At 41.9% G+C, this 21,433-nt stretch overlaps 1 protein-coding gene across 1 annotated transcript in view; it reads right to left on the bottom strand.

The window, feature by feature from the left end:
* The window catches only part of NAA30 (N-alpha-acetyltransferase 30, NatC catalytic subunit), an 88,114-nt gene extending 68,124 nt beyond the window's left edge, over nt 1-19,990 (bottom strand). The window contains exon 1 of the mRNA XM_033952373.1: nt 18,917-19,990. Within this exon, the coding sequence (XP_033808264.1) occupies nt 18,917-19,663 (747 nt within the window). The 5' untranslated portion in view covers nt 19,664-19,990. The remainder of the gene's footprint in view (nt 1-18,916) is intronic.
* Between the last annotated feature and the right edge of the window lie 1,443 nt (nt 19,991-21,433).

Genomic DNA, 21,433 nt, shown 5'->3' with positions numbered 1-21,433 from the left:
CCTGAAAAGGTATTCCACTTTATTGCACTATTATATTATTTTAAAAAAATCTGAGCCAAAATGGGCATGTGATTATCAACTGGGAATTCTTGAGTTCGGCTGTTTTTGATCCAGCATCACAAAGCTGAAGGTTCAATAGAAGTATGTTCACCAGAGAAACATCTTGTTCTAGTTTTATTTTGTGTGTATGCTTCATTTTATTTAGGGCTCCTTTTACTAAGCTGCGCTAATGGTTTTAGCATGCGCTACATTGCCGCACATACTACATGCTAATACCTCCATAGGGCTGGCATTAGTATTTTCCGTGTAGCGTTGGGGTTAGCGCGCGCTAAAAACCCTAGTGCACCTTAGTAAAAGGAGCCCTTAGTCTCATTTTGTGTATGCTAACAATAGCAGACTAGAACAAAATAGCATATGCCATTTTGTGTTTGCATGTTTTGCTTCATGCAGTGATCTTCAATTTCATTGCAAAGCCTGAGAGCTTCTGGCCATCCCCGAGGACCCCTGGTGTGGTTCCTATCCTTATTGCCTTTTTTTTCCCTCCAGGAGCAGAAGGAAAGCCTTAAAACAACCCATAGCAATAAGGCAAAGAATCTTCTTTTTTCTTGCTGGAGTCTCTCTTCATAAAATTCTCCCCTTCCCTTCCTAGGGCAGAATCTCACTATTATGTCCAGTGACACAGACACAATAAATTCAGAATTCATGCATCAGGCTTCTATTACCCTTAAACTGTTCCTGCAACTGATACTAAAGCTCTTCTAAAAAATCTATGGCAGCTGTAGCTTAAGGGGGTTAGTGAAGAGACTGCACAAATCACATTATTTCCCTGTGCCTTTCTTAAATCTTACCTGGAAGTGGATGGTAATGTGCCATTGCCCTTTCTCAGAATTTTGATGCAGTTTCACAGCAGGTGATATTTCATTTATCTATTTCAGGTGAGGATATTAATTGTTTCTGATATATTAAATACGAAAGCATTTTAAGCTCAATTCTGTAACTGATTTTCCACATTTACTCACCACTTACTTGCGTAAATGTACAGGATACCAAGCACTTTTGCAGGTAAATATACAATTAAAAACGTAAGAGGTGCAATGTAGCTAAGCACTATTCTGGAAGGGTGCATTGCATGTAAGTTGAATAGAATGTACAGGTCTCCCTCCATATTTGCGGTTTTGGGATTTGCGAGTATCCAGACAAGCAATCTCCCTCCTGCCTCCACAGTTTACCTTTAAAGCCCTGGTGGTGTAGTAGTGAAGCGGGGCAGGAGCAATCTTCCTACGCTCCTGCCCAGTGCAGATCCGCTATAAAAAATGGCTGCCTCAAGTTCCTGCATCAGTCTTGTGAGTTCCTGTGGTCTCGAGACAGCCATTTTTTTATAGCGGATCTGCACAGGGCAGGAGCGCTGCCCTGCTTCACCACTAGACCACCAGGGCTTTAAAGGTAAGCTGTGGAGGGGTCCGGGAAGCAGGCAGAAGTCAGGGTGGGGGCTCTAAAGTTATTTGCAATTTTTTTAAATATTTGCCAGTGAGCTGTGCCCTTAACCGCTGAGAATATGAAGAGAGACCTGTCTTTGAAAAGGGGTACTCACATGGGCATTTATGCATGCAACTTACAAAATGCAGTAAATTACACACACCCTTGCTGAAATTAGGCACTTCCACTTCCACCAATGGTCTCAAACTCACGACCTGGGGGCCACATGCGGCCCACCAGGTACTATTTTGAAGCCCTCGGTATGTTTATCATAATTACACAAGTGAACTAAAACCGTTTCTTGATATGTCTCTTTAGCTATAAATGACAATATTATTATTAAAACTTAGCCAAAAGGAAAGATTTATAAACTATAATGAGTTTTACCTCACGCAAAATTGTTATTTCTTTAATAAGACATTAACTATTTTTTCTGAGGCCCTCCAAGTACCTACCAATCCAAAATGTGGCCCTGCAAAGGGTTTGAGTCTGAGACCACTGACTTACGCCATATCTATGGCTGGTGTAACTGTGGATGCCTAGATTTTAGGCACACTGATGCCCAGTTATGTTAGTATTCTATAATTGAATCTGGGCATGCAGATGTCTTATAAAATAGGCTCACACTGTACAGTTCAGTTCACTTTATTTGATATACTGCAAATATAAAACAGTTAAAATCTACGTGGTTTACAATGAAAAATATGCAGGGTGGGGAAACATACAAAGAAAAAATTGACAAAACAATGAATACAAGACATGACTGGAACAAAAGGAAAAATAAGAGAATTACACTGGGACATATAAAAGAAGGCCCCCCCCCCCCCACACTTAAAGAATTGTGTTTGAAAGCATTGTAGATACTCCTTTTTTGAGCAGTCTGTCTCCTGAAGTATGCTTATCAGTTTCTTATCAATGGAAATTTTTCTAGTTTGCTCATCTTGGTGCGACTGTATTACAAAAGTAATTTTAAGGACCTACTTAAGCCCCTGGGAGTCCAGAGCACATAACTTTATAACAGCATACACAGTTCCAGTTTGGGGAAGGAACTAAAAAGTGCAATGCTGATGATAATGTCTGGGAGGGGAACAGATGGTTGTGATGGCACAAAATTGAAATGACGACATAGGGAAAAGGTGTTTATAAAAAATCTGGAGGTACAGGGTAGGGAATGTTTGATATACTGGTGGAATACAGAGGTGCTCAATGTTGGTGCTTAAGGTCCGCAACCCAGTCAGGTTTTCAGGATTTTCCTAATGAATATGAATGAGATTTGCATGCACTACCTCTACCTTATGCAAATAGGATCTTGTACATATTCATTGGGGGAATTCTGAAAACTTGACTGGGTTGCAAATCATGAGGACCAACATTGAACACCCCTGGTGTAGGGCAAGAGTATTGAGCAAGAATGTTGGGGCTATGTTATCATTGGCAAATTAGGCAGTACATTGCAGCACTGCATGGGAAGATATTTGTTCTACAAAATCATTCTTTTGAAGAATTTTGTTCTACTGTATTGGAACATGTTCCTGTTACCCAAAGGAGGTGATATAAAAAGGAGATTGCACCAGCAAGAACAAAGATGGATTTTTTAAAAAAATATTTGGCCAAAGGGTTAAATCAAAGACGTGAATGGTGAGCATTTTATTGAGTGGTTGCCTATTGGATAGTGCAGGAGCTGGAGAGCATGGATGACGTTTGTTCACTGGAAAGAGCACTGACCAGAAGAGGTTGGGTTGGTGCTTTTATATTTCCGCCGAGCGTTTTGCAATCGTTAGTGCACAGACATGAGTTTGGTTGCTGAGAAATTTTCCTGAACACCCGAATTCTAGCGAAACAAGGTTCTTGTCTAAAGATACTGATGGATTATATATTGACGAAAGGATTCATTGAAGACTGCTGAAAGAGTCAATGTGGGAACAATTGAATCCTTTTTTGAGCTAGGTGAAAGTTTAACATTGATTTTATGTCCTATGCATGGTGGTGAGCTATGTCCCATACAGAGATTATGTTATTTTACTGAGCGGAGTTTTTTATAACCGTGATATGAAATTAGGCAGCTTTTGAGCTTTGTTGTGAGTGTTGCTTTAAAGTGTGTTTGAAGCTTTTTCTCCACTGGATTTTTTGAAAATACATTTCTTTGATGGGTAGACTCACCAGGGTCTAGTAACATTTTTTGAGTGATTAAAAGATATTTGTTTTCTTATATTAAGCCACTTTGGACTCAAATCCCTAAATTCTGTATAGGATGCCTAATGTTGGGTGTGCCATTTTGGGCATGATTTGCAGATCTGAATGTAAACTAATTGATCAAACAGGTGATAATTATTGCCATTAATACACTAATTGGCAGTCATGGGCAGATATGCACAGATATGGCCTACAACCCTATTCTATAATTTGCACACCTAAAGTATCTCACATATAACTCCAAAGTGGGCATATAGACATTTGACAAAATTAGGACATCCCATGAAATATTCAGTTCTTTCTTAACAAATGTTCACATATCGATGTCAAATCTTTTTTTTTATTTATCTCTGGAAAAGAAAGTGATATAATTGCAACAAAAGGTTTTCCTTGATTTACTCATAAAACAAACAGATATCCACAAAAATGTGTATTCTGAGGAATAAATTAGGGCAACCCCACATATCCTCCCACTTAAAATGTCTGAAATTACACACATATGTATCACATCAGGTGCACATGATTAGAACATCGTTACTCAGCATTTTGAAGGAGGTTTGCCCTACTTAAACCTCAAGACATTTAGTTAGGTGGGCTCGTTACCGCTGCGGTGAGAGTGAACATCATAGTGAAAACAAAAGAGCTATCTGAGGCCTTCAGAAAGAAGATTGTAGCAGCTTATAAGTCTGGTAAGGAATTTAAAAAGGTCTTGAAAGAATTTGACATTAGCCATTCCACGGTCCGGAAAATAGTGTACAAGTGGAGAACTTTCCAAACAACTGCCAACATGCCCACGTGGCTGTCCAAACAAGGTGACCTCCAGAGCAGATCACAAGATGCTAAAAGAAGTCTCCAAAAACTCTAAAATGTCATCACGGTACCTAGGCTCTTGCTACTGTTGATGTGAAAGTGCATGCCTCTACAATCAGAAAGAGACTGCACAAATTTAACTTGAACATAAGAATAGCCTTACTGGGTCAGACGAATGGTCCAAGCTTAGTAACCCGTTCTCATGCAGTGGCCAATCCAGGTCACTAGTACCTGGCTAAAACCCAAAGTAGCAACATTCCATGCTACCGATCCAGGGCAAGCAGAGGCTTCCCCCATGTCTTAATAACAGACTATGGACTTTTCCTCCAGGAACTTGTCCAAACCTTTCTTAAAACCAGCTATGCTATCCGCTCTTACTACATCCTCTGGCAACGCGTTCCAGAGCTTAACTATTCTCCGAGTGAAAAAAAATTTCCTCCAATTGGTTTTAAGAGTATTTCCCTGTAACTTCATCATTGTCCCCTAGTTTTTGTAATTTTTGACAGAGTGAAAAATCGATCTACTTGTACCCATTCTACTCTACTCCATGGGAGGTGTTCAAGGAGGAAACCTTTTCTCTCTAAGAGAAACATAAAGTCCAGACTGAAGTTTGCAAGAGAGAATGTAGACAAACACCAAGACTTCTGGAACAGTGTTCTATGGACAGATGAGTTTAAAATTAAATTATTTGGACACCAGAAGAGAGGACATGTTGGTGTACACCAAATACAGCATTCCAGGAAAAGAACCTCATACCAACTGTGAAGCATGGAGGTGCAAGTGTCATGGTTTGGGGATGCTTTGCTGCAGCAGGACCTGGCCAGCTCACCATCATAGAATTCACCATGAATTCTACCGTGTATCAGAGGGCGCTTGAGGAACATGTGAGACCATCTGTAAGAAAATTAAAGCTGAAGCTTAACTGGACCCTGCAACATGACAATGACCCAAAACATACCAGTAAATTCACCAAAGACTGGCTGAAAACTAAGAAATGGAGAGTCCTAGAGTGGCTTAGTCAAAGCCCTGATCTTAATCCCATTGAAATGCTGTGGGGTGATTTGAAATGGGCTGTACATGCAAGAAACCCCTCAAACAGCTTACAGCTGAAAGAATTCTGTATTGAGGAGTGGGCCAAACTTTTCTCAGACCAATGTCAGAGACTGTTAGATGGCTACAAGAAACATCTCACTGCAGTTATTTCAGCCAAAGGGGGTAACATTAACTATTTGTGGATATCTTTTGTTTCATGAGTAAATCAAGGAAAATATTTGTCATTTACCTGCAATTACATCACTTTCTTTTCCAGAGATAAATTTTAAAAAATATTTGACATCGATATGTGAACATTTCTTAAGAAAGAACGGAATATTTAATGCGGTGTCCTAATTTTTTCACATGACTGTAGATGGGTCAGGGTCATTCCCAGGATTTAGGTAGTTATAGAATACTCACATTTCGGTGCCTGACAGCAATTGGGTATGAGCATGTACACCAGCCTTTGGCTGGTATAAGTGCAGGTGCCCAATTACATTACATTACATTAGTGATTTATATTCCGCTTGTGCCTTGCGGTTCTAAAGATGCAAAATTGCATGCTAAGTTAGTATCTTATAAACTAACTAAACTAAAACTTAAGTTTACAGACCGGGTCATCTCCATGGAAAATGGAGCTTGACTTGGTTAACAATCATGAACTAACAATAACAATAATGTTAAAGATTAAATAAATCAAGAAGAAAATAAACCGAAAGACAGAAAAAACAACAATAAAGAAAGTTAAGAGAAGCGAGATGTTAGATACTTAGAGAATAATAATGTTTTCAATATTCTACGGAATGTTTGAAAAGAATTTAAGTCTCTTATTACTAGTGGAATTGCATTCCAAATCTCCGTTAGTTTGAACATATAGGAATTTGCCAGTTTTCCTTTAGATCTAATTCCCTTAAAAGAAGAGAAAAAGAGTTTTAATCATATGCCCCAGGTACATTAGATAGACTGTGAGCCCACCGGGACAGAGAGGGAAAATGCTTGAGACCTGAATGTAACACCATTCTGAGCTCCCTGGGAAAACAGTATAGAAAATTGAACAAATAAAATAAATAAGTATGTGCATATCATTCCAATGTCTAACTTTGGGCAATCTTTACTGAATTCCTTTCACAATGGGCTTTACTTAAGTTAGTGAAGATTGAGGCAGGATCCAAGATGGCGTTCTGAACAGACGCTAGGTGGTGACCTTCTCACTAGACCTGTTACACAAGCCTCTCCCTTTTACCTGTTGTGTGTGGCTTGCCCACGTGGTTCTATGATATCGCTGGCAGTTGTTTGTTCCTGCTGGCGTTCAAGATTTTTTTTCCTGCGGGCCTCGAACGGTGCTGTGGGACCAAGTGCGGAACGAGACTTGAATGGGAAAGAGAAAGGGCCGACTCCACCGGTAACTGGGACCTCCAAGACCTTGGTGCAAACAATGCTGGACGGAGGGTTCTCTCGTCACCTGAAGGAGATGCCCCCGACTCTGGCAGGAATGCTGGTCTCAGCGAACCTTAGTGACAATCGGGTTTCTCTAAGCCCGATTCAAGGACAAAGTCCTGTCTAACCAAGAAGAAGCCCTGGAAAGAGAGTGGTTTGACAGCTTACCCAGAACGGTGGATTGCTATCTAGCCCCGAAGGAGCAGTGGGAGGAGAAGTAATGGAGAAAAAAATCCCCACTGGAGCCCAGACATCAGCACTCAAAGCAGAGGCAGGAAAAACTACTGTGAGTAACAACTTTCAATTTGGTCAATTGACTAAGCCAGCAGTAGTGAATTTAGAAGAACTGTGGAGGACTATAGAAATCATGGACTCTAACCTCCAGAAGGCAATGATTAAGGTACAGGCGGATTGTGTCTTTGTCAGCTCTCAGGTTGGGGTCCATGAGAGAATGTTAAAAAAACATGAAGAACAGATCACTCAAATAAAGAAAGTAGAAATGGAGATTATTAAAGAAAATTATTTTTTTTTTTTTTTTTAAACTTGAATACATGGAAAATAAACAGAGAAGAATCAACTTAAGACTCTTAAATTTTCCTAAATCTCCAGTATTATCTCCACTTGAGATGGTGCGCAAATATCTGAAAGAAATTTTAATAATTCCACAAGATAATTTGCTATCTATTACCAGGGCTCAATATATATCTCCAGGGAAAAACAGAATAGTTCCACTCCTGTTGAAATGGGAGAAATGGAGAAGGGAGGAATAAATTTAACAGATTTTTTTGGAAAATTCCCTGAAGTAGTCACGGAACGGATTACTCTCTTAGTGACGTTTGCCTTGGAGCATGACAGAGACTTTGTATTTAGACTTTACTTCAGACACATGATTGATAAGATCTTTGGTTCAGCAATTCGGATTTTTCCGGATATTGCTCAAGTGACACAGAAGAGGCGAAAAGAATTTCTGTTTTATAAACACAGAGCTTGGGCCCTGGGTGCATCCTTCGTTTTGAAATTTCCAGCAAAATGCTATGTTTCATTACAAGGAAAACACTTTTTATTTTTTGAACCAAAGCAATTGTTGGAATTTATATCGGCCAAGGATGGGGGGGGGGGGGGGAGGAGCAGTGGTGATTGGTCTGATAGCTTTTCTTGCAGTTTAAAGTCCAGGCTGTTGGGGGGTTTCCACCATTGTCTCCTGTGCTGTTCTTGTAATTAATACGTATATTCTCCTTTATTATTATTCTAATACTTGGATCCATATTTTTAAAGTTAGTGGACTAAATAATGTATTCTATTTTCTTTCCTTACATTACTGTTGTAAGTGATGTTAGGTTTATTAATTTCTTTAGATTATTAGTGTAAGTCTGTATTCAAATATTGAAGTGCTTGTTTAAAAATTTGAAAAATTGAATAAATAAATAATTAAATAAAAAGTTAGTGAAGATGCTGATTTAATAAATGCTAAATATAATGCATACTAAAAAAAGGGGCATTTCCATAATCTGTACAACATTTTGCTGTTTTCCAATATGTACATTTTTATTTATTTTTACCCAAGTATGCTTATCATTAGTTATGGTGTACCAAATTGTATCCACAAAGGCAAAGCTGGGCAAAATGGTGGAAACTGTTATAAGGAACAAAATTGCTGAACACAGACAGATGTGATTTAATGTAGTGTATTGCAAAGTATGTACGGCAACCCAGTAATGTGGTGCGACAAGATTCTGAGTGTGCTGCAATTGGCACGTCATGTAAGCAAGTCAACCAACGCCTCCTCTCCTCCTCCTCCTCGCTGGCGCCTCCTCACTGGTGTAGTAATTTCAGGGTTAAGAAGCTCAGGGCCCCGTCTGGAGGACCTTCGAGCATGACACTATTGTGTTGATGTCTGCACATTTGTGGAGACACTCCAGCCACGGCCCTAAGTTTAGCGTGCCATGATTTTGAAAAGTTTGCGAGACACTGGCTTAATGGAACAGAGTCAACATGTGTTCAAAGGGAAATATCACCTCACCAATCCACTACATTTTTTAAGGCATGAAAAAACATCTGGATAAAGATGAGCTAGCTGATATTATGTATCTAGATTTTGATGAAGACCCTCAAAGAAAATTAAGCAATAGGATATGAAGCAATGTTCCGTTATATACAGTGGTGCCTCACACAACGAACTTAATTCGTTCCAGGAGCAAGTTTGTTATGCGAAAAGTTCGTTATGTGAAACGCGTTTTCCCATAACAATACATGTTCATGTTAAAAAAAATAATTCGTTCTGTAGCATAAAATATGCTAAGATGACATAAAAAAAGATAAATTTTTTGTTATTATTTTTATTTAGATACATCTAAAAACATAATTGTTTTTTAAAACAACACACATTTTTTAAATTTAAAGACAGACTAAGTAGAGTCTAATTTTACAGTGAGAGAGGGCAGAGTCTCAGCGGCAAAAACTGGGACTTAACTGTTCATTTTTTTTTTTTTTTCTAGCATCGGGGAAGCGGCGAGAGTAGCTCCGCCCCCCCCCCAACGCATCAGCAGTAGGCGCCGGGCCCCTGCGAGCCGACGGTCCGCCACTGCACAGGGAGCCAGGCGGAGAGAGGGCAGTTAAGCGCAGTGCCTGCGCGGAAGGATGCAGCTCGGGCGACTTCGTTGTGTGAAACGAAGTTCGTTGTAGGAAGCAAGACATGAAGTTCGTTGTGCGCAGCGTTCGCTGTGCGAGGTGTTCGTTATGCGAGGCACCACTGTATTGAGAACTGGATAATAGAAAACGGAATAGGGTTAAATGGCCATTTTTCTCAATGGAGAAGGTGAACAGAATGTCACAGGGATCTGAACTGGGACTGGTGCTTTTTAACACATTTATAAATGGACAACTGAAAGCGAGCCAACATGGCTTCTGCAAAGGAAGATTGTGCCAAACAAACTTACTGCACTTCTTTGAAGGGATAAACAGCCAGATGGACAAAGGGGAACCTATAGACATCATTTATCTCAACTTCCAAAAAGCCTTTGACAAGGTACCTCATGAGCGGCTACTTAGGAAGCTGTGGAACCACGGGGTGGAAGGGGATGTATACAGATGGATTAAGCACTGGTTGGCAGGCAGAAAGCAAAGGTTTGGTGTAAAGGGCCACTACTCGGACTGGAGAAGGGTCACGAGTGGTGTCCCGCAGGGGTCGGTGCTCGGACCGCTGCTGTTCAATGTGTTTATAAACGACCTAGAAACGGGGACAAAGTGTGAAGTCATAAAATTTGCTGATGACACGAAACTATGTAGCAGGGTTAGAACCACGGAAGATTGTGAAGACCTACAAAGGAACCTAAACAAACTAGAAGAGTGGGCAAAAAAATGGCAAATGAGCTTCAATATAGAGAAATGCAAGGTCATGCATATAGGGAAAAAGAACCCGATGTTCAGCTACAAAATGGGGGGATCAGTGCTAGGGGAAAGTACCCTTGAAAAAGACCTGCGTGTGCTGGTGGACACAACAATGAAATCAACAGCACAATGTGCGGCAGCCTCAAAGAAAGCAAACCGAATGTTGGGTATTATTAAGAAGGGTATTACAACAAGAACGAAGGAAGTCATCCTGCCGCTGTATCGCGCGATGGTGCGCCCACATCTGGAATACTGTGTCCAGTATTGGTCACCGCACCTCAAGAAAGACATGGCGATACTTGAGAGGGTTCTGAGAAGAGCGACGAAAATGATAAAAGGTATGGAAAACGTTTCATACGCAGACAGGTTAGAAAGGCTGGGGCTCTTCTCCCTGGAAAAGCGGAGACTCAGAGGAGACATGATAGAGACCTTCAAGATCATGAAGGGCATAGAGAAGGTAGAAAGGGACAGATTCTTTAGCCTACTGGGAACCACTAGAACAAGGGGGCACTCAGAAAAATTGAAAGGGGACAGGTTAAGAACCAATGCTAGGAAATTATTTTTCACTCAGAGGGTGCTGGACACCTGGAATGCGCTTCTGGAGGCTGTGATAGGACAGAGTACACTACCGGGTTTCAAGGAAGGATTGGATAAGTTCCTGAAAGATAAGGGGATTGAGGGATACAGATAGAGGTAGAGATAGGCTATGATAGGGCATAGACAGAAGGACAGGGGGGCTTAAATGATTTAAACAAGGATCACCTTACAGGTCATGGAACTGATGGGCCGCCGCGGGAGCAGGCCGCTGGGCGCGATGGACCTTTGGTCTGACCCAGCAGAGGCAATTTCTTATGTTCTTATGGAAATGTCAAGTGAGGTGATTAAATTTGCAGTTGACAAAACTATTCCAAGAAAGAGATAATTGTTAATGTGGATGGACATACTAGATGGGCCATTTGGCCTTTATCTGCCATCGTGTTTATATGTTAAATTGCATGCAGACTGCTGAAAACTGCAGGACCTTGGAAAGCTGGAAGACTGGGTATTCAAATGGCAGATGAAATTTAGTGTGGACAAATGCAAGCGACACATGTTGGGAAGAATAACTCAAATTATAGCTACACAGTACTAGGTTCCACATTAGAAGTCACCACTGAGGAAAACAATTTAGGTATCATCGTGGACCACATGTTGAAGTCCTCTGCTTAGTGGGCAGCGGTGATGGCCAAAAAAGCAAACATTGTTAGGCATTATTAGGAAAGGAAGAGAGAATGAAACAAAGAATATTAGAACGCCTTTGTTATCACTCCATGGTGAGACCTTAAGTAGTGTAAACAATTTTGGTTACCGCATCTCAAAAAGATGTAGTGAAACTGGAACAGGTTAAGACGATAGAACAACTATCATATAAGGAAAGGCTAATGTGGCTAGGTCTCCTCAGCTTGGAGAAGACACAATTGGGAGAGTATAACAGGTCTATAAAATACTGAATGGAGTTAACAAGTAAAAGTGAATCAGTTGTTTACACTTTTAAGAAATAGGGGATGCTCCATGAAAGTTAAATAGTAGCACAAAACAGGAGGAAATATTTTCTTCCATTCAACTTAAAAGTGAAGTTCTGAAACTCATTGCAGGAGCAAGTGGTAAAAGTAGTTAACATAGCTGGGTTTTTTAAAAAAAATGATTTGAACAAATTCCTGGAAGAAAGTCCATACATTCTTATTAAGGTAGCCATGAGGAAATCCACTGCTTATCCCTGAGGTTAAGAAGCATGTAATCTTGCTACTTTTGAGACTTTGCAAGGTACTTGTGCCACTGCTAGAATTAGGATACTGGCCCAGATAGACCCTTGATATGGCAACCCGTATGTTCCTATGATGATCAAAACAACACTATCAGATTTCATTTTAAGCCAAACATTCTAAAAGCATACTAAATTATAATTTTTTAATTGTTATCCAATATAAGCATACAATCCTGCTCTCTTATAGTTTTTAGTAAAGTGTTTAGAACTTAAGAGATAGCACAATGACAAACATGTGGAGAGCCATTTTCAATAGTGTGCCCCAAGTCCGACTTTGGATGTTTCCCGCAAGCCGTTCAAAAGCCAGGGCAGAGAAATGTCATTTTCGAAACTGCTAGACATCCAAATTTTGGGGGGAAAATCACCTACTTAAGACATCTTGGCTACCAGCATGTCCAACTCTTAAGACACCTAACCTTTTTTGGGCTATTTTCAACCACAAAAATGCCCCAAATTCAAAATATCCAAATATAGGCCATTTGGATGCGAGAGGGACCACCACTGCAATAGACTAGCTACACAAACATCCCAACAGAGCAGTAGAGCACCTTAGAGGGTACTACTGTGAACATCACACAAAGGGTACCAGAAGTACATCTTACCATAATCCCCTTATAAATGCATGGTGAGCCCTCCAAACTCCCCTAAAACCTACTATATCCACCTGTCTACCACCCCAATAGCCCTGTATGGTAGAACAATAAGATTTTGGTGGGGTTTGATGGCCTCACAGTTTCCACCATAAATGTAGTGGTTAGAGCGTCTTATGGGCCTGGATCCTCCTCTCTATGGCTTACTAGCCCACCCACCAGGCTACTTAAAGACACCCGAGTGCTGCTCTACTAGGCTTTCCCATACCAGGTGCTGCTGTTCTAGAGCCAGGAATGCACCGTTTCATTCAGATTTCTCGGGGGTGGGAAGGGGTCAGTGACCACTGGAGCAGTGTGTGTGGGGGGGTCATTACTTAATCCCTCCAGTAGTCATTTTGAGAACTTTTTCTGCACTTAGACACTTTTAAAATAGGTCTAGCTCCGGACATCTAAGTTCTGTCATGGAAGTCTTAGAAAAGGTTTGATTACCGTATTTTCATGCATATAACGCGCACATTATATACAATTTTACAAACCTTGCGTGTTATACGCGTGAGCGCGTTTTACAACTTTTTTTTTTTCAATCCAATCGGCATCCCCCCTGCGAATCGGCATCCTCCCCCCCCCCCCGCTCACGTCACCACCCCCTCCCCCGCGATCCTACATCCCCCCAGCACCAAACATCTCTTACCCAACTGGGCACCGGCACCAGCACCAATGCACAGGACGTGCCAGTGCCAGTACCCAAAGATCCTCCCTCGTTGGTTTGGGCTGGGCTGGGCTGGGCGGTGCGGTGCAGGAGAGATCCTCCTTCTTCCTGCGCCGGGCTGGACTAGGCTTTGAGCATTTGCGCATGCTCAAAGCCTTCTGGTCTCGCTCTCTATCTTGGAGAGCGAGACCAGAAGGCTTTGAGCATGCGCAAATGCTCAAAGCCTAGTCCAGCCCAGCGCAGGAAGGAGGATCTCTCCTGCACCGCACCGCCCAGCCCAGCCCAGCCCAAACCAACGAGGGAGGATCTTCGGGCACTGGCACGTCCTGTGCATTGGTGCTGGTGCCGGTGCCCAATCGGGTAAGAGATGTTTGGTGCTGGGGGGATGTAGGATTGCGGGGGAGGGAGGGGTGACGCGAGCGGGGGGGAGAATGCCGGTTCGCAGGGGGGATGCCGGATCGGATTGAAAAAAAAAAGTTGTAAAACGCGGGTAAGCGAGCGGGAGGTGGGGGGAGGAGTAGGCGGGAGGAGGTTTTAGCATGCGCGGTATACGCGTGTGCGCGCTATATTAAATTTTTTTTACATAAATTTGTGTTTCCCGCGCGCTATACCCGTGTGCGCGTTTTACACGGGTGCGCGTTATCTACGTGAAAATACAGTATATCGTCACAAGACGTCCAAGTCTAAGCATGACCAAATACTATTTATATCAACATAAAACAGCATTCTAACTTAACCACTATTTAGTGCATACAAGTTTATAAAAAAATTTTAATAAAGTCTTCAGAATGTGCCATCCGCCCGCCAATTGATTCCTGGCTAAGGCTTTTTTATATTCATCCACATCAGACCTGCTTTTTATAATTGCGCATAAAGTGCTGAAAAGTAGTGCAATAAATATTCATTTTCTAAAAAAGTTCATTCAAATTCCTTCAAAATCAATTGTTCAAATCTTCGTACTTAGCTTATAATAGCAAGCTTTTTTACTCCTAAATCGTCGGGTAGGGACCTGTTGGCTCTGACATGTTTCGCCAACGGCTGTATCAAGAATAAGTCCCTCCCATTCATAATTTCTCCGCTGCATCCTGACTTAGTACCATACTTAGGGCTCCTTTTACAAAGGTGCGTTAGGGCCTTAACGCACGGAATAGCACGCGCTAAAATGCCGCGCGCACTAGCCAATACCGCCTCCTCTTGAGCAGGCGGTAGTTTTTCAGCTAATGCGCGCTAATCTGGTGCGAGCACTAAAAAATGCTAGCGCACCTTTGTAAAAGGAGCCCTTAGTACCATATAAGTTAAGTCGGGATGCAGCGGATAAATTTTGAAGGGGGGACTTCTTGATACAGCCGACAGAGCTGACAGGTCCCTACCAAACGATTTAGGAGTAAAAAAGCTTGCTATTATAAGCTAAGTACGAAAATTTGAACAATTGATTTTGAAGGAATTTGAATGAACTTTTTTAGAAAAAGAATATTTATTGCACTACTTTTCAGCACTTTATGCGCAATTATAAAAAACAGGTCTGATGAAGATGAACTTGCCATAAAAAAGCCTTAGCCAGAAATCAATTGTCAGGTGGATGGCACATTCTGAAGACTTTATAAAAAATTTTTTATAAACTTGTATGCACTAAATAGTGGTTAAGTTAGAATGCTGTTTTATGTTGATATGATTTAAGTTTATAAACAGCTATTTAATAAATCATTGGCAAATACTATTTATAACATGCCCCCCTTGAACTTTAGATGCATAATGGCTAGAAAGCCTAGCAAGATGTCCAGAAAGTCAGTTTCAAAAATTAGCACTTGGATGTCCTGGTGACTTGGACATCTATTTTTTGAAAATGAGCTCCTTGGGATATTGATTAGAAAGTAAGTTATTGCTGCCTTTGAGATAATTTGGGCAATTTGTTTTTTTGTCAATTTTGTCACTTTATCATTATCTGTTCCACTTCCTAGAATTTGTCGTAACAGTACATAAAAACAAAAAAAGGTTCCTATTCATAGACACTGAAAAAAATTAAGGAAAAGACCATGTGGCATCCATACCAGGGGTCGGCAATCTGTGGCTCGTGAGCCACATGCAGCTCTTCTTGTATGTGGCTGAGGCTCTCCAGGCCCTGACCCCTTAATCTTCCTCCTAACCCCATGATCCCCACCCCCCGGGCCTACCGAGGTACCCTGTGGTCCAGCAGGGGTCTTTGTGGCAGAAATGCAGCCCTCTCGCTCCTGCCTCCTCATGGCTGCCTTCTAAAATAGCTGCCGTAACATCTTACAGCTGCAGCACCTGTAATACTGCGAGCTGCCGTGAGCGGACACAGCAGCCACTTTAGAAGGCAGCTGCGAGGAGGTAGGAGCGAGAGGGCTGTGCTCCTGCCACAAAGACCCCTGCTGGACCACAAGGTACCTCGGTAGTACCGAAATGTGGGAATCATGGGGGTTCGGACCTGGGGCCTGGAGAAGGGAGAGAACTTTGGCTATGGATTGAGGGGAGGGATGAGAGGTACAGAGACCTGTAAGCAATTGAAGGGAAGAGAAACTACACCTTGCAGCTTTTTGTAAACCTTGGGTCAAACATTTTGGATAAATTGGCTCTTTGCTGTAAAAAAAAGTTGCTAACCCCTGTACTATCTTATCTTCTACCTTAGAGATCCTGGGTGCATGCTTTCTTGAATTCAAATAGTCTTTTTCTCCACCAGGGCTGTGGAGTTGGAGTCATTAAAATGTACCAACTGATTAGTTTCAAAATAAAAAAATAATTTGGTAAATTTATAATTTTATACTTACTGTATATATACATATCTTTGTCCTGGATCTAATGTTATATTTACCAGTACTTTAGATCTAGAACAAAAAATTTAAAAGCCTAGTATCAGTAGGAATTGGAGTCAGAGTTAGAAAGTAGCAAAATAGAAAATCTGGGTCAAAGGTTTGGTGCACCGACTCCACAGCCCTGATCTCCACCATCTTAACTGTGTGAAATTATTGCAATGGTTGTGTGAGCCCTACAGGCATTGGCGACTATATATGATCTAGCACCAACTATTTTCTGCTAGTTTATGTTCTTTGCTTAAAACTGTAAAAGGTCATTTGCAAGCTCTGAATCTGAAACAGCCTAATCATGTGTTCAGAGATATGCCATTTGGCCCACACAGTCTAAATCTAGATGGGAATAGATATCTTCAATTTGCACCCTAGAAAAACAAAGTAGCATACAATCTTAGACTCAGCACACAATTCATATCACTGAAAAATGGGTAATGGTGTAAGTCTAAATTAGTCTCAAAAGTTCTTCCACTTTGGGTTCACTGAGATATACTACTATCTTGCATTCTTAATAACTGTTAGAAGGTCTATAAAGACAAAAGGGGCAAATTTGTCCAGGCCCTCTTATTCATATTAAGAACGCATCTCTAAAATTCACTAGACAGACAAATATCACTAAGAGATGGCACACAAATACTATGAGCCAATCTTGGTTTTATTCCATTTTGTGCCCATGGCAAAAGACTTCTATTAACTGGGTCCATAAGGAACCACCAGGTATTTACCAGTGAAGATAAATACCGTATAATCTTCACTACAAGCTAATTATTTATATAATTGTGTTACCTAACAGTAATAATTAAATCTCGGCATTCTACATTACTTATAAAAATGTTAAACAGCACAATAAATCATGAATCATTACCTTAAAATAAACTATACAAAAAATTTGAGATCCTTTTACTAAGCTGCCACAAAAAGTGGCTTTAGCGTGCCCTTAGGTGTGTCGTTCCTGTGCGTCAAGGCGCTTCTTTCGTGGAGTCGAGATGCCAACATGTTTACATGCACTGTTTGCAGTAAGTTATAAGTTCACTATTGTCCCCTGAGGAAGGCGACGGTGTCGCCAAAACTTGGATCCTAGTTGGAACTTTGTTTTAGCATTTTTAGGATTTTATTATTGTTTTATGGTGTAAACCATCAATAAAAGACATTGTGACCACTAGTTGGATTTGACGGCTCCAGTGCCTCTTTTTGTTGTTTGTCATTTTTACTTGCAGTCATAAAATAGCTAACTTTTTTATTTTTTTGTATTAATGGCTATGTACTAATGCTGTAATTAGAACACAGCTATTTTTTAAGTTACCAAGTGAGCACTTACTTCCTTCCACCCATTTTGTAGGCAATACATAAGAGTTATCATACCGGAACAGACCAAAGGTCCATTGCACCCAGAGCATCCTATTTTCAACAGTGCTAACCCAGGTCCCAAGTACCTAGCTAGATCCCAAGTAGTAAAACAGATTTTATGCCGCTTATCCTAGGAATAAGCAGTGGATTTCCCCAATAATGGCCTATGGACTTCTGTTTTAGGAAATTATCCAAACCTTTTTTAAACTTTGCTAAGCTAATTGATTTCACCACATTCTCTGGCAATAAATTCCAGAGTTTAATTATTTTGTGTGAAGAAACTTTTTCTCCAGTCTGGTTTACATCTACTATTTAGTAGCTTCAACACATGCTACCCATAGTCCTAGAATTTTTGGAAAGAATAAACAAGCGACTCATGTTGTATCCTTGTGCTAACCAATTAACATGTGGTAATGTAGATATGCTAACTGGTTAGAACTGAATGTCCCCTCTCCACCCCCTAAAAAGTATGCATATGCTAACCAGTTGCTAAAACAAAAATTGTACATTTTGTAGTTACTGCAGAACACCTGAGCACATCCCATGGTACTCCACTTTTTGCTGCATTAGGCACATACAACTTAGTAAAAGAGTCTCTTAGTTACAACTATAACTGTCAAAATACCCAGGTCTATACATTTGGCCAGACACAGAAGTGAATAAGGCAGTATGGTTGAAAATTAAAAGAAAAAAGAAAAGAAAATGACAGCATGGTACCTTTCTGAGCTGGTAAAACTTTTGTAACTGCCCTATAAGGAGAACAATTCCAAATAGACCTTAAATGATAGAGTTTGTCTTTCTAAATTAACAGACAATACTACAATCTCTTAAAATATAAATACTTGGGTTTCCCATCATGCTTTCTCACCGTAACAAGGATATCCTCATCAGCATAAACTAGAGCAAGATTAATGTAGCTGAATAAAATGAAGCTGTGTTCTTTGGTCAAACGTCAGCAAACTGAATCAGTGCCTTTTAATTTATGCTGCACTAAATTGAAAGTACACAAACTGGTTTTCCTTAGGCTTAGAACCTCTGCAGAACACAAGAAAGACTGGCAAATAAACGTGACAAACAGGAAAACCATTTGTGCACCATCAACTGCTCATTTATATATATATGCGCTATTAATTGATCATTTCAATGCTCTATCCCAACAACTTTTCCAAAAGTGCTTTGATACCATTCGTTTAAATAAGAGCACAATTTATCAGAGGACTAAAAGAACCTCCTCGAGCAACCACTTCCACATCATTCCGTCCTCCTCAGCCCGGTGGCCCTTTGCCACTTCTTCCACACTTACCAAAAAGCACAGCTGAGGCCAGTTGTGGATAAAATACCTATAAGTATAAATGGAGTAAGGTTCGGACAGATCTTTGGTGATCAGTCTCATGATATCTGGCATTTGCAACTCGGATTCGTATCGGACGTAGCGTATCGTAGTGTCCTCGTCAGGCTGAGCGCGATCGTTCGTTTGCGAGCCGCTTAGGCTACAGGCTGCCAGGGAGGCGGCGAGCGCGGCGGGCTGGCCGTCCCGCAGCCGCTCCAGTCCGTTGCTGGCGGCCAAGCCGCTGTCGCCCGAGGCAGTCCTGTCATGCTGAGCGGGCTTCATGCTGCTATTATCGGGGCTGTCACCGGGCTGCACCGCTCCTCCGCCTCTGCTCTTGGTCTTCTCCGGCGCCCGAGCCGCCTTCGCGTCGTCGTTCAAACAGTCGCCCCGCGTCACGAACTTCGCTTTCAGGGAGGCAGCTTTGAGGTGGCGGAGCTCGGGGCTGATCAGGCCGTTGAGCTGGTGGCTGTTGCGGTGGTGGTTGTGGTGGAGGTGGTGGTGGAGAAGGTGGTGACCCTTCACGGTCTCGGCCTCGCCGCCGTCCGCCTTAAAATCCTTCTTGCCAGCGCGGTCCGAGTCGTGGCCGAAGCGCCCCGCCACCGGCGCCTCCTCGCCCGGCGTACAGCTCCCGCTCAGCGCGACGCCGGCCCCGGGGAAGGGAGAAATGTCAGCCGGGGGCGGCGGAGAGAGGACGCTGGGCCCAGGCGGCACCTCAGCCATCCTCGAAGAGACACAAGGCCGAGAAATAACGTGAGAGGAAACTTCAAGGAAGGCGAGCGAGGCATGGACACCGGCCGCAGCCCCGGCAACCCGCCCGGCCCATGTTCAGGGCGTCGCAGAGGGGCAGCACCCGCGCGACATACCTCAGGCGAGGCAGAAAGGAAGGGCGAGAGTCCGCGGGACGCCCCCGACGCGCTCACTCCCGGCTTCCGAATACTCCCCGTCACTAAGCCCGAGCGCCTCGAGTCCCGCTCCCACTCTCCACTCAGCGCCGGCCGTAAAGAGCCGTTGCCGCTGCAAAGCTTCCTGTCCGTCTTTACGACACTTCCGTACCTGGCGGCAGCGCTCCACAACTCGAACGGAAGAGGCTTTTGGAGCCGAGAGAGCTCGGCGCGCCAGAGAGTTTCCGCTGCGTTTCCTTCCCCTCTCCGGTGCTTTATCTTAATTATTTACAAAGATTTGGTATGCTGCCAATCGGCACAAAACTTGCAAAAAAAAAAAAAAAAGTTTATATAGAAAGGAGAGAGAGAGAAAGCAAACTGAAGAACAGAAGCAGGTCAGGCTAATTACAGACAGGACCGGCTTAATTTTGTCTTTTGAAAAAAGTATTCTGGATGAGCTGCTTTTTAAAATTTAGTGAACGAAATGTGGTCGAACATAAATGGAAGCTATTACACGGGTGACGCCTAAGCGCAGACACGACGGGGGTAGAAAGAACTAGAAGAATTGCCGAATAGAAGCCATTGCAATGGGAGCTGGTTTCTTGTACGGCTTCTTCAGGGAATCAGTGCTTGCTTGTGCTTAATCAATGTGCTGATGTTTGTAGCAGCCCGCTGAAAGGAAGCCGCACCTGAAATAGGTTCCTGTTGGAATGGCTTGCTGACAGATAAGTGCTGTTTTGATCATGCATGTGAGTTATATCTGATTCATTCCAAATATGGAACAAAAGTTTGATTAATTGGAGGGTTTTGACCAATGATTGAAGACAACCCATACAGGCCACGTTATGTTTCGGGAAGCGGCGGAGGACTTTTCCTCTATTTCTACATTTTCATATTAATGTGATTAAATTTGACACACGTTTTAGTGAAGGAGCTTGAGTATCCACTATTTCTAGTAAAAAGGAAGCCATAGTTGGACTAGGCAAATTGTCAGTAAACCATATTATATGAGATTTGAAAGGATTCTGTTTTAAGTGATGCTACTCCAGTCATCCAGTCAAGTTTCAACAACATAAAGATCTTTTATTAAAAGTTGACACATCTGGACTATCAAGCTGGATATCATTTGCAAAAAAATTTAGAATGCTCAATTTTTGAATAAGGAGGACTTAAGGGACTGAACAAAAATTAAGTAATAGTGATAATACATAACATTTATCTTGCATGAACAAAGCTAGCTAGGTTCCTATTCTACAAAGTTGGGATATACATATCTAAATATGAAGAACATACAAAATGGCAAAGGGATGTGATCTAGGCATGTTTTGGGTGGGACTAAAAATGAGCATTTCTTACCTATTTTTGAAAGGCAATGAATGTACAGTATTGGAAGCATTTTCAAAACACCAAGACATCCAGAAAACAACATAAATTGGCACTTGGATGTTTTTCTCGCCAAAATGTCCAAGTGCCAATTTTCAAAGCTGACTTTCTAGACATCTTGCTAGACTTCTTAGCTTCTGTTTGCCTAAAGTTTGAGGGGCATGTTGGAAGCATGTTATGGGCATGCTTAGCATTTGGACGTCTTGCGGCGGTGATCGAATATTTC

This window comes from Geotrypetes seraphini, chromosome 7 (genome assembly GCF_902459505.1).
Source record: "Geotrypetes seraphini chromosome 7, aGeoSer1.1, whole genome shotgun sequence".
In the NCBI taxonomy this organism is placed as follows: domain Eukaryota; kingdom Metazoa; phylum Chordata; class Amphibia; order Gymnophiona; family Dermophiidae; genus Geotrypetes; species Geotrypetes seraphini.
Note: the sequence above shows the minus strand (reverse complement) of the source record. Positions and strands in the feature narration are given on the sequence as shown.